At 36.2% G+C, this 13,352-nt stretch overlaps 1 protein-coding gene across 13 annotated transcripts in view; it reads right to left on the bottom strand.

Annotated features, from left to right (window-relative positions):
• Positions 1–3,006: 3,006 nt before the first annotated feature.
• Positions 3,007–13,352, bottom strand: part of DCUN1D4 (defective in cullin neddylation 1 domain containing 4) — a 39,875-nt gene continuing 29,529 nt past the window's right edge. For 8 of the 13 annotated variants that reach the window (XM_030449835.1, XM_030449836.1, XM_030449826.1 and 5 more), the window contains 6 exons: positions 13,005–13,075; positions 11,310–11,401; positions 10,293–10,401; positions 8,028–8,132; positions 7,522–7,627; positions 6,594–7,412 (listed from right to left, as the gene is read on the bottom strand). In XM_030449835.1, coding sequence (XP_030305695.1) covers positions 7,357–7,412; positions 7,522–7,627; positions 8,028–8,132; positions 10,293–10,401; positions 11,310–11,401; positions 13,005–13,075 — 539 coding nt within the window. In that variant the 3' untranslated portion in view covers positions 6,594–7,356. Of the gene's footprint in view, positions 7,413–7,521; positions 7,628–8,027; positions 8,133–10,292; positions 10,402–11,309; positions 11,402–13,004; positions 13,076–13,352 lie in introns of all 13 variants that reach the window. The other 5 variants (XM_030449827.1, XM_030449829.1, XM_030449833.1 and 2 more) reach the window with 1 other exon arrangement.

The raw sequence follows: 13,352 nt of genomic DNA, 5'->3' as shown, positions 1-13,352 counted from the left end.
ACTCATCACTCCAGACACTTTTTATCACTTGCTCATTCAGTTTCACTCAACTGCTTCTTTCATATTAGTTCCTCACTTCATTAGAAATTGCTCATAAATACAAAACCTCTTCAATTTCCTGTGGCTTCCAAGCAGTACTCTTCATACTTCTCCATGCCCTTCTGTACACAGTAGCTACACAGTCCCCTCCTCACCAAATCCCTCTCAGATTTTAACCACTCACTTGTCATTTTAGCCAACACCAGTCCATTGTATATCATTCACACTGAACCTCTATGAGTTTGGCTGGTTTGGTCACTAAGACTTTTCTAGAATACCTATACTAGTACAAAAACATTTGCAGATATAGGGGCACAAGTATACATTATCAAGACAACAATTTTCCTCCTCCCCTGTGTAGAAGTTGCAAAGAGGTGTGACTGCAGCTGCTCTAGGGATGCTGAAACTTCTTCAGATTCATCAGTAATTTCAGGTAGCAACTCATGTTCAGCTAAGATGTGTGCTACTATCACAGGTTTGTTGATAGCAGGTGAACAGACGAAGACACAGAACAGGCTTGATAAAAAGGTGGCTGAGCACACTCTGTATGAATTCCTAACGAAGTAGGAGGAAGCAGCTAAGATATAACAGTCTGGGCACCCTTATCAGAGCGTGGCAGCCTGCCAAGCTTCTGGTTGAAAGGACACAGTATCCCTCATACTATGAATCAGTACCGGGAAAAACACAAGTCTTAAAGGGCAGATCAAACTTCAGATACAGTAATCAGAATTGGACAAAGCTCTCATTTTCAAACACAAATGTATGATACTTTGATCACCATCAAGTTGTTTGCTGAAGGCACAAAGCATTTTTGTCTTTCCAGAGTATCTCAGTAACTGGAAAATAACCCTTACAAATAAAGAAAAGTCATTCACATTTTGCCTATATATATTTAATAACTGAAAGTACCTGGATAGTCATGTGAAAGTTTTCATGGTACAGAAAACTGTGACTCACCCCCTCTGAACAATATAGGCAGCAGGCTACATTCTCAGAACTGGTAAAGGATATCCCAGACTTCATCACCAACATGAACCTAAAGAACTGCTTCTCCAGAATAGGCTCTGCATTAGTAATATTAATACACTACAAATAGTATATTTATATGAATAGCATATTTGAATAGTATTTTAAGTGAAGAGCCTGACAGGTAGCTGAGAGAAATATATTTTTAAAAAATACTGTGAAATCTCATGTGTATTCTTTATTCTCTTTGCCATCTTTTAAGTCTGCTTCCTATTCAAAAACAGATTTGTAACTCTTCAAGCAATACGAAGTCGTACGATTAACTAACGTCTCCTTTAAAAACTAAGTTTACTTATGTTTTATGGACATTTAGGCTGTAATTTTCATGTCTTGCTGCTAGCAGCTTTTCTAATGCTCCTAAATACTATCACTTTTGCTTAAACAGATATCAATACAAGAGCCCTTTACGAGTCAAATAACTGAAAACCTCTTCTAAATATAAAAACACAAGTATTTAAGATAATTAAGAGAACCTCAGATCAACGTATCACCACATTTAAATACTCTGGACTAGTCTACTCTTCCAGCATTACATGCAAGTAATAGAGAATTTTCTTTAGTATATGCTTTTAGGAATCACAGAAGAATTGAGGTTGGAAGATACCTCTGGAGGTCGTCTAATCCAACCCTCCCGCTCGATCTGCCCAGGCCATTTCCAGATGGCTACTGAGTATCTCTAAGGATGGAGACTTCCCAGCCTCCTTAGGCAACTTACGCCAGTGCTCAGTCACAGTAAAAAAGTGTTTCCTGATGTTCAGATGTAGCCTCCTGTGTTTCAGTTTGTGCCCATTGTCTCTGGCCCTGTCACTGGGAGCTCCTGAAGAGTTTGTCTCTCCTTTTTACATCCTCCCTTCAGATATTTAACACATTATTAAGTTTGCTGTCCAGCACTTTCTCTTCTCCAGGCTGAACAATCCCAGCTCTCTCAGCCTTCTCACATGGGAGAGAAGCTCCAGTCGATTCATAATTTTTGTATCCCTTTTCTGGACTCTCCAATACATCAGGGGGTTTCTGGTACTGGAGAGCCCAGAAAACAACCCGGGACTGGAGGTCAGTGCTGAGTGAAGGGAAAGGATCACCTCACCTTCCTTGACCTGCTGGCAATACTTCATCCAACACACCCCAGAATACCATTGGCCTTCTTTGTGACAAGGGCACATTGATGGCTCATCTTCAATATGTCTACCAGGAACCCAGTGTCTTTTCTGCCAAGATGCTTTCCAGCTCAGTGTTCCCCACCTTAAATTGGGGGTGTGTTCCTCCCCAGGTGCAGGACTTTGCACTTCTTCTAGTTGAAGTTCATTAAGTTACTGTCAAGCCCATTTTTACAGCTTGGGTAAGGTCAATCTGGATGGCAACACAGTTGCCTGGTGTGAATGCCCCTCCTTCCAGGTTGATGTTATTAGCAAATCTGCTGAGGGTACACTCTGCCCCACCATCCAGGTCATTAATGAAGATGCTCAACAGATCTGGACCCAACACTGACCCTGGGGAACACCACTAGATACTGGCCTCCAAATAGACTTTGCACTGCTGACCACCTCCCTCTGGGCCCTGCCATTCAGCCAGTTTTCAGCCTACCTCACTGCCTGCTCATCCAGCCCATATGTAACATCCTTTCTACAAGGACCCCATGGCCAAAAGCCTGTGTCAAGATGAGCACATAATGATCATGCTTCTTGTAAAACTTTGAGACATTCCTGTTCAAATAGACTCCTTTTGTTGAAAACTTTTGTATTACAATACCATTTACACCCACACACTCCATTTAAAATACAACTTTTCCAATGAAGTTTTAAATACTGATTTGCCTATTAGAAATAAGGATGACAAGGCTGTAAGTACAAGTTCTCTGCTACTAAAGGATAAGGGTTGCCTGCTGATTAACTGCCTGTTCAGATGTGTGAATTTCTGAAGTATGAACCACAGAAAAATCTGAAGTCAGTTGCTGAAACCAGCACAAATACTGTTTATTTGCAGGATGCTATTTTACATCGACACCAGGAAAAGGCCTAAAAATCAACTAGATGAACTCATGTTAGGTGGCATAACAGTATTTTCATTAGGTCATGAGTCACAGGATTTAAGCACACCTTATTTATGTAATATCTGAAGACAGAAAGTATTCACAGTTACAGATAAACTGCTGTCCCTGCAACAGCAGTGTTGGCAGGTACGATTTTGTGACAACACACATACACACCTACACACACACACAGAGGGGAGAAAAAGATTAAAAAATAAAAAATATTAAGCTGAGTTTTGGTCTCAGTCACAGACAACAAGCTATTCAGTTGCAATTGATTCTATACACTTTTACAACAACATGAAAGGGCAAAATATAAGGCCTAGAAAGAGGTATTTTATCAGTTTTAACTAAAACCAGGGCACAAGCTAACCTTTAAAGCTGTCTACACCAATTCCAAGAGTACTGAATAATTTTTTAGACTTGCAACCAAGGGTCAACAGAGATCTAGAAAACCTTAACACAACTGAAGTCCATTTGCTGTCCGTAAGTAAATTGGGAACGTCAACCATCAACAGCAATGCAGTGTAACTCATTTTGATTGTGCGAGCGAATTTGTGATGAAATAAAAAGCATTTAGCTGGGGTAAAATGGGAGAATCCTCCAGTCCTCTACAAATGTTAGAAGGCTACACAAAATTAACTTAAGCATTTATTGCAGCTTAAAGATAACCTTAAACAGGTTTTAAGTGACAACTCAAGTATTTCATTGAACTGATCAATTGGAATTAATTCCAATCAATTCTAAGCTCTTCAGACTGCTTTCCTTAAAAAACGTAAGTGAAAAAACAGCAGTAAGATGGAATTATATTAATATTTTAAATAATACTATTTTGCCATAGATTTGTGCAATGTTTCAGTTACTAATATTCATAGAATCATTTATGTTGGAAAAGACCTTTAAAGCTCACTGAGTAGAAAGAGCTCCAAATGCTTGTCATCTATCAAGTGTCTACTGCTATAGTCTCTGGATGCTGTTTTCTTTTCACTAACTGGATTTCCACCTCACATCTCACAAATAGCAAGCATGAATTGCACAAAGATCATCAGGCTTCTGCTGTAAGGATAGGAATAGCGTATCAGGAAGATAACAGTGATGACACTTCATGACACTTCAGCCAGAATAACTTCTCAGTGTCTTGTCCAAAAATTGAATATATTTTATATATTACTTTTTGAAAAGTAAAAAAACAAAAGAAAACCAAAACCCACTGCATCAACTCTATGGCAACGTAACAAAAAAAACCCCAACAAACACACAAAGAAACAAAAAAGCAAGTACCAATTTAAATACAAGGTGAAATGAGTAGCTTAGCTAGGTTTCCACAGTTACTTAAAAATGAGAGAGAATTTTTCCAAAATGCAAGAGCTGGCAATGTTAGGATCCTCTGCTCAATAGCATATATAGCAAGAACAGAAGAAAATATAACACAGGGGAGCTTACCAAGGTATAGAGGTCCATTTTAGTCTATTTGTTCTCGAAAAATGTCGGTAAAGTTGTCTACTAGCTGTAAGTCAATTTGTGGTTTATTTCATGAAGGTGTATGTTTATACATCTGCTGACAACCACAGATTCATTCTTTTAGCAAATGTGGGAAAAAAAATGTCCAGCATCTGATTCATTTCCAAAAACATTCTTCTTTTCCATCACTTCCAAAATCTTTTACCCCCAAAAATATATTGACATTTTTTACTTACGAGTTCTTTCTGATGTTTCTTTTCCTGTTTTCTTCGCTTTAACTAAACTTTGTTTTGCTAAACATCAGCAAAAATTGGAAAAAGAGCACCTGGTTAAGCTGAACAGATTTCTGTTGACCCAGTTATATGGAAGTTATACCTTAACAGTAACAGATTTAAAGTGTCTTTGGCTCTTGCTTCCATTATTGGAAGCCAAATTACTTGTGACATACAAACCCTTTTTATGCAAATGCTGTATTTGTTGCAAAATTCATGCCAATCTGTTCTGAAACATTTTCTAGAGTCAGTAACAAGCTTAATATTTAGGAACAATTACAGTTATTTCACTTAAAATCTTAGAAATCACAATTTAGTCTAGTGTTAAAAGTTATATTGCTTCTAAGTTCATTCTTTTAAGAACTAAACCAGCAGCTCCACTGCTATTTCCTTACAGTTTTACTACTGTATCTGTACACATTTACATCAGAACGCTTATTAAAACGTGTTTTAAAGAGGCTTATTGTAAAAACTAAATAACCACACTCCACTGAATTAATTTCTTGTGCAAACTGGCATCAAACACAGAATTAAGGTTATGCATATAAGTACATGAGAAGCAAATGACTTTGTATGTTCTACCACGATTAACTTTAAAGAGCACTATTTAGTGTCATGGTAATCTGAATATTCAGACTATTTCCCAGGGAAAGGCATTTTCTTCTTAGCATCATGAAATTCTGGGTTTTGTATTTGCATACATACTGTATATTTATGTATATACAAATATACACAAACAATCTTTGTCTTTGGCAGTTGAGTTTGGGAAAAAAAACAACAACAAAAAAACAAAAAACCCAACCAACCAAACAGCAAGAAACACCTTTTAACAGAACTGACCACCTGTACACATTCACAACCTCCAGGTCCAGGGCAGTAAACTGATGTGCTTTTGCTATGCTAGGTTTAATCCTGAAAGCAGTCAAGATAATGACAGTTGTTCCTAACTTCAGTGATAGCAGAATAGGATCTTCAATACAGTTGAAAATTTACCATTACACCTGAAACACTTCCCCCCTTCCCCTGGACTGCACTCTATAGAGATTTAAAAACTGCTAATACATTGTAAAATATTTCTACAGAAAAGTAATGTTTTTCTGTGTTCCAAAACATCCACTGGTCCTTTTTTGTTAAATGCTCCATGAATCCATACGGAACATTTTAAGAAGTCTTTAGGGATCAAAGTTTAATAGCACCTCATACTTCAAGGACCTTCTTATAAAAATCAAGAGTAACATTACCTAATAAAGAAAGGCAAGGCAAAGATAACATGATAAAGTTACAGAACTTAAACATCATTCCATTCATTTCCTCTCCTCCGCCCCCCCAAAAAATAAAAAAAAAAATCAAAAAAAAAAAATCACTAGAACTGTCCTACACAGATAAAGGAAAGAGTGAAACAAGCAGTGGTCCCTACTAAAACGTGCTGTCATTTAATGCTGGTGTTTAACATGCCCATCGCCAGCAACGGGCATTCTGCTAGGGAATTCCAATCCCCAGTATGGAAGAAAAGGTAATATCTGGACTATTCAATAGTCTATTTTTAATTACTTAGAAATTAGTAATTACTTAGAAATTACTTAGAGAACCTGGGCAAGCCTAAAGTTATAAACAAAAAGAACCCAAAATCTGTATTATCTATGTGCTAGGGGTAAGCAGACTTTGTTTCCCAAATGACTACTTTTAGCTGTATCGCAACACAGACCAAACACTCTTGATACACCAAAATTAAAAGAAGTCTGCCAAAGGCAATTTACAGAAGTCTAAAACCCATTTTTAAAAGGTACTTTAATTTGTTCATTTGTACCTGTAATGACTATTGCAGATTTAACATTAAAAAGTCACTACTTTTTTTTTCTTCAAATGGAAATCATTTGTGGTGTGTACAACTATTACAGTGGTTTAATATTTATATGTATATATTATTTTTTAAGACACCAAAGTTTCATTCCTATTAAGCAATAGGGCAGGTTTGGCAAATTCTGATGAAGAAAGTCACAGCATGTCTTCTCCCCTCAGAAATTGGCATCTCAGATAGTAACATTAACACTGACAATAGTTCCTCAGATAACTATGTCCAAGCAGTCTGTTCATTTCATTTTCTGAAATGCTACATTTGAGACGAAAAGAAAAACAAGGTAACTGAAGTTTCAAATATGTAAGTGATTACTAGAATTATGCCACAGAATTATTTTTACAATACATTTCTGCAGAAATGATCCCTAGGTGAAGCTTTTCTTTTATACACATATACAAAATTTAGATAGCAATATACACATAATCACAGTGAAGATGCTGGCAAGTTCACCAATTCGTAATGTAAATACAGAATGCAAAGCAGCCTTCAAAGAGAACAATGCTACACAGCAAGCAGAGCTAGCTTGTTAAATAGCAAACATCAAAAGTTCCCCACAAAAGGGATTGCTGTGCAAGAAAAGCAGCATGCACTTTGATACAAATAGCAGTTTATGGCTAATGGTTGACATAACTGTGGTAACAGTGACTCTTGAGTGGCTGTGCATAGTTAAACTCCTATGTCATCTGTTTTCCTTTATACCATTCCACAAACTCATCCAACAACACTGGCCCTGTAGAGAGATCAAATAACCATATTTTACAAAACTTTGTCAAAGGACACTGAATGATTAAGCTCAGAGAAATAAATTCTTTTAGACCATCACATATAGAGGTACTTACAGGCTCCATCTTCATCATAGTTACTGAGGTCAAGGTTAATTGTTCTGCTGAATTCAAGAACATTACACCACTGGTCCTTATTGATAACTTTGTATTTTGATTGCTGCTTAGGACAAGAAAAAGAAGAAGATTTAGATCTTGGGATGAATTATTAATCGGTATGCCATCTAAAACTAAACAGGATTAAAGAAGCTACTGGATAGTCTAACTACAGTTGGCTAACTCATGTTTCTAATTAAGACATCTTTCAGTGGACAAACATACACCAATAAACTGAAAATCCATAAGCAAATCTAAGACATTTTGTACTTTATCCTGCATTAAGTAAATCTTAACAGCACAGAGATTTGGGGAAAAGAAAGAAAGGAAAAATAATGAGTCCTGAGTGCTGCTTTGGAAGTTAATATATTTTAAATAAGAACAAAAAGTTCTTAGCTATTCATTCTGCCTCTAAATTATAACATAAGAGAGATCAAATAAATGTAATTCTGTTTCAAATGTCATACCTCTAAAAACTGGTGAAATACTGGAAAAAGGGACCATGTTTTTCCTAGAAGAAGGCCCAACATACACTTGGCAGTATTGATATCTAGGCTGCGCTGGTCCTTTTCCTGAATAAAAAGGAAAAGGTCAAGAAGGAAAAAAGAGCATGATAGAAAGAAACAATAAATAGCAGTATCTAACAGTGGGTTTTAATAAAAATTTACTTCCTCATAGCTAATGGCTTGCTATACAGAGATGCAGCAGTCCATAGACTTCCCAAAAAACCTGTCACTGCTAGTGCAGATGAGGCATACACTCCTCTTTGTGACTTCAGACCTTTCTAGGAAGCAACAGCCAGTTCTAAAATATTGACCAAGTCTGAGTCAGAGTGGATTCAGCTGCACCTAGACTCCTCTCTGAGAAATTCATAAAGGAAAGGAGTCTACTGACAACTCTGTGACTCAAGTAGGGTCTTCCCTCATCCCTTTCCCTTACTCCTGTGCAAATCACTCTAACCCAATCTTGACACTACCTCCCCTATCCCTGTCCAGCTCATTTCCCCTGATCCCTCTCTAAGTCACTACCATTCATTTCCAACCCCTACACATGCCTCCCACGTAGTAAGTAACAGAGTGAACCTTGCCATCTAATTCTGTTAAGTTGCACTTTCATAAACTTGTAATAAAATCACCTTTTCCTGGTATCTAAGTGATTCTTTACTTGACCTTAAGACCTTCCACTCCCACATGTGAAGCAGATCCCTGCCGTATTTGCACATGTGCCTCTGCACAGCTGTAATCTCTCAAAATAGTCCCACTGCACCTTATTGCCTGTGGTATTATTACAGCTCTGTGAGGGTCAGTGGACAGCTAAGCAGCTATCAAGTGACATTGACTATGCAAACAGGGAGCAAGGGGGCTTTCTGTTCCATTTTCTACCTATTACATGAAATTTACATTAAGTTATCAAATGAGCAGAGGAAACATATCACACCAGCACATGGAGACCCTTCTCAGAACTGTCCCAGTTTAACAAACACACCAGTAGCATATTAAGGCTTTGGGTGTGGGTTGTTTTTTTATTTAACTATCAGAATTGCCATGAGTTCCATTTAATTTTATTATTTTTCTCATGTTACTTTTTTTTTGCTTTAAATTTTCTTGCTGCTTTTGGTTTTCCTGCACTTAAATCTAAGTTTCAGTTTCCTGTGGTCACTTTTATGTTAAATCTTCTGTACATTCTATCACGTTAACAAGATGGATGTCCAAATTTTTTCAGAAAATTAAAGTTGTTTTATTGCTCCCTTCAAGTAGAAATATTCTTATCTATATTGTAGGTTTCAATACCAGGTGCAACTCTTATCAGTACACATCTTATAGTAGAAAGATACTAATATCAGAGAAATAGATATTAATATCGGAGAAATAGATATTAATATCAGAGAAATAGATATTAATATCAGAGAATGGTTTGAATGGGAAGGGATCTTGAAGGTCATCTAGTTCTAACTCCCCTGCATGGGCAGGGTCACCTCCCACTAGACCAGGTTGCTCAAAGCCCCATCCATCCTGGCCTTGAGCACTTCCAGGGAGTCGACATCCACAACTTCCCTGGGCAACCTGTTCCAGTGTCTCCCCACCTTCACACTGAAGAATTTCTTCCTAATGTCTACCCTAAATCTTTCCAGTTTCAAGTTGCTGACTATCCACACAGATGGTGACATCAGCAAACTTGCTGAGGATGCACTCAACCCAGCTGTCTGTGTTGCTGACCAAGATGTTAAATAGTGCTGGTCCCAATACCAGGGATGTTTAATAAATAATGAGAACATAACTAATGACCTTCCAACAGTCTTCTAAATCAATAATTATATCATATCTAGCTTTTTACCACCTGCAATAATGCCTGGACTGCCTTCCTACTGTAAACAAACATATTTAAATGCTTGCAAAATTCAAATAAAATAAAATAAATATAAAAACAGGGTAATTATAAAGCCAGTGGAAGTAAGTGGCAAAGCTCCAGTCTGCAACAGAACAGGGTCTAAAATACATTGAAGCAGAGAGGTAATAAAACACATGAAAACACTAGACCATTGAACATCAATCATCCTACATGCTTATCCAGTTTTGGAATTTTCCATATACTTCCTTAGATCACAGAACAGTTGCTTTAGTTAGAAGCAATAGCGAGTGGTATCTTCAGAAAAACAGAAGTACAGAGTCTTTCCACTATTACTCATGACAGTAAAGTTCTAATTTCAGATGCTGGTTTTCAACAGTACTTACCCGTGCAAAGTCAAATGCATATCTATATATAAGTTTAAAATTGGTAGGCTCATTTAATAAAGATCTCAAGTAATCCAGAGAATTTCTCAATTTTTCTGTAGTATCACATCTACAAGAAAAACACAAAGTGAATTTAGAGTCTGCATTCTAAAACATCAGACACCTGTGTAAGAAAAGAATCACTAACATATCCCCATCAACCTGTTCAAAATACAGGGCCCTGCAGAAAGGCATGTCTGTGAGTCTGTCTGCATAAAATGCCTTCATTAAAATCACAGTGAAATTCATTTAGATAAAATAGCAAAGTCTTACACTGGTACTTAGACAAAAATTTGGTTGGCTTTGTAGAAAAATGCACTAACAGATATAAAATAAGAGCTTATCTACACATGGCAAACAACCAGCAAATCACAGAATATAAATACACATAAAAATAGAAACACACATGTAAATAAATAAATATAAATATACATCAAATACTAGTTTTGCTGAAACTACAGAACTCTCCACACAGTTTTAGTGATTCTGTTCTGGAAGATAACACACAGCTCTTTTTCCAACTCTCTATGCAACGTGATTATTCAATTACATTTATGTTAATTAGGCCATGAAGATAAACTCTCAACTGGACAAAAAAGACAGTGCAGAGGCACAGAAAGAGTTTATATTATTTAGCATTTTAAACTACACATGATCTAACACATACTACTATCTATAGATACATCCAATCCAGTGCCAAAGATAGATGTCCTTGGGAAAAGGAACAATATCAAACTTCATGACATTTTTGTTTTCTGAAGACTGCAGACATTGTAATCCAGCTGTATAGGAATGCAGCTGTCATGTTACAAGTTGTCTCTAAGTGGCTATATCTCCATAAATAAAACAAAAAAATATATGGCTTCTACTACATAGCAGAACTCTCTGCTTTAAGTATTACGAGTCAAAACAAAGTCTGCTTTTTCTAAAAAACTGGGTTTACTGTAACCACCTTAAGAGGTATTTTAAAGCACTTACTCTAGTGATGTCATTCCTTTTAACCATTCTTGTAATGTAAAATACCCCATGTTTTGTGCATCCAACTTCCATGCTAATACAAGCATAACTACCTGTTTTAAAGAGAAAAAAAAATGAAGACTTAAAAGAACAAAAAGACCCAATACATTTTTCAAGTAACTACAATTCAGCAGTAGTTTGGTAGGACAAATGTTTTACTCGTATAAATAGGATGTTCAGATGTTTGCTATGCTATTTTAAAAGTTTAGAAACCTGAAAGTGCAAACATGTACAAGAATCCAAACAAAGAGAACAGTGGAAAGATAAAGGGTGAACATTCACCCAAGTTATCAGTAGCCACCTTGCTTCAAGGGAGCACACACAATTATCTAATCAGTAAGATAAGGTGGTGCAGAAGCAACATAAAAGGCTTCCCAAAACAACTACAAAATTGAAGTAATTCAAATAATTTAATTCAAATAATTGAAATTCAAGTAACTGAACTTGACAACAAGCTCCATTTGACATTTGTTATCCATAAGCTCTCTGTAGTTATTATTCTAAAGCTAGTATCAATCCCACCTGAATCCTGCTACCCTGTGATACTGTCAGTCTACCTAATTTTGCAGGTCTGAACATGAGAGAGAATTGCAGATGTTCACTAAAGCTAGGTCAACTGACACCAACATATATCACACACACAAATACATCAATTTTGTGAAAATGGAAAGAGAGCTTTTCATCTTACACGAATGACTGATGCAATAAAGAGCTGAAATAAAATGATACCGTAAGAGTGCTATCCTATTTAGGAACCTTAATAAAACTTTTTTTACATATGCAAGGAAAAATCTGCAGGATAAATGACCCCGCAGATTAGGAGAATAAAATAATCCATTTAAATTTGCAAATCAGCCATTAGCTAGCTAATGTTAGTGCATCTCTATACAGTTTTTAATGTGAAATTAGAATACCTACTTATACAGAGAAACGTCTGCATAAAACTCAAAAGTTTATTATACTAATAAACACCAAAATTATCAAATTACATGCTGTATTTTCAGTAAATATATCGAAACCACAATTCTCTTTACTTTGGCAGAAATGATGCTTTATGAATCCTGCAAAAGATGGGACTTGAATATAGATTTAAAAGCAAAAATTAGGCACTGGGAAAAAAACTGAAAAAGGCACAACCATGCCTTTTGGAATTGTATTTACTTCTAAATACATACATATAGAATATATATATAATTATATAAACTCCTTGTTTGTGTTTTGACAAGGCATGATGAGGGTGCCAATACTGCTCACAATATTTCAAATCCCTTTCTCTCCTAGAAAAGCCAAAGAAAGTATTACTTTGTAGTTTTGTATCTCCAGTATTGTCTCCTTGTTTCAAGAAAGACAACCATTAGTTTCCTGGGTTTTCTTTCCTTTTTTAAGATCTCTTTCTTATTTAGGGGAGAAGGGTCCTGGAAAGTGAAAGAGTAGCGGTGGCAGTAAAGACAAAATGATTTTACAGGTTGACAGTTTGGTGTTTAAAATAAAGGCAAGTTGGCTCAAAGCATGTTTATAAATCTCCCTGGCTTGTATTTCTTTAATTTTTTTTTTTAATCTCAATATTTTAACTCTTGATGGAAAAACAAGAGATACAAGACAGGTGCATATGAACTGTAACAGATTTGGCATCTTTTGAATGGACTCTGGACTTACATTTTCTGGTTCAACTCCAATGTCTTCACAAAATTTCTCCATACCTTCTGGCCCTACAACATCATCAGTGCCTGCAAACAAAATGCATTTTACTTATCTCAGAAAATTAAAGCAGTCTGACCTTGACAGCACAAATGCAATCATGCAGTACATGAACTTCCATACAGTTGTTTTGTTTGTTTTGACATGCAATAAATATTTCCACACTTACTATCAGACTTGGATACACTTAAATCTTTATCTCACCTTTGGAAACAGAGACAGAAAAACTGTAAAACAGTTTTCCATTCCTGACAATGTCCTTTATTCTATACATTTACTAAAATAATCTTGGAAGAATAAATTAAT

The sequence above is a fragment of the Calypte anna genome, chromosome 4A (assembly GCF_003957555.1).
Source record: "Calypte anna isolate BGI_N300 chromosome 4A, bCalAnn1_v1.p, whole genome shotgun sequence".
Lineage (NCBI taxonomy): Eukaryota > Metazoa > Chordata > Aves > Apodiformes > Trochilidae > Calypte > Calypte anna.
This window is presented reverse-complemented; position numbering and strand designations above follow the sequence as displayed.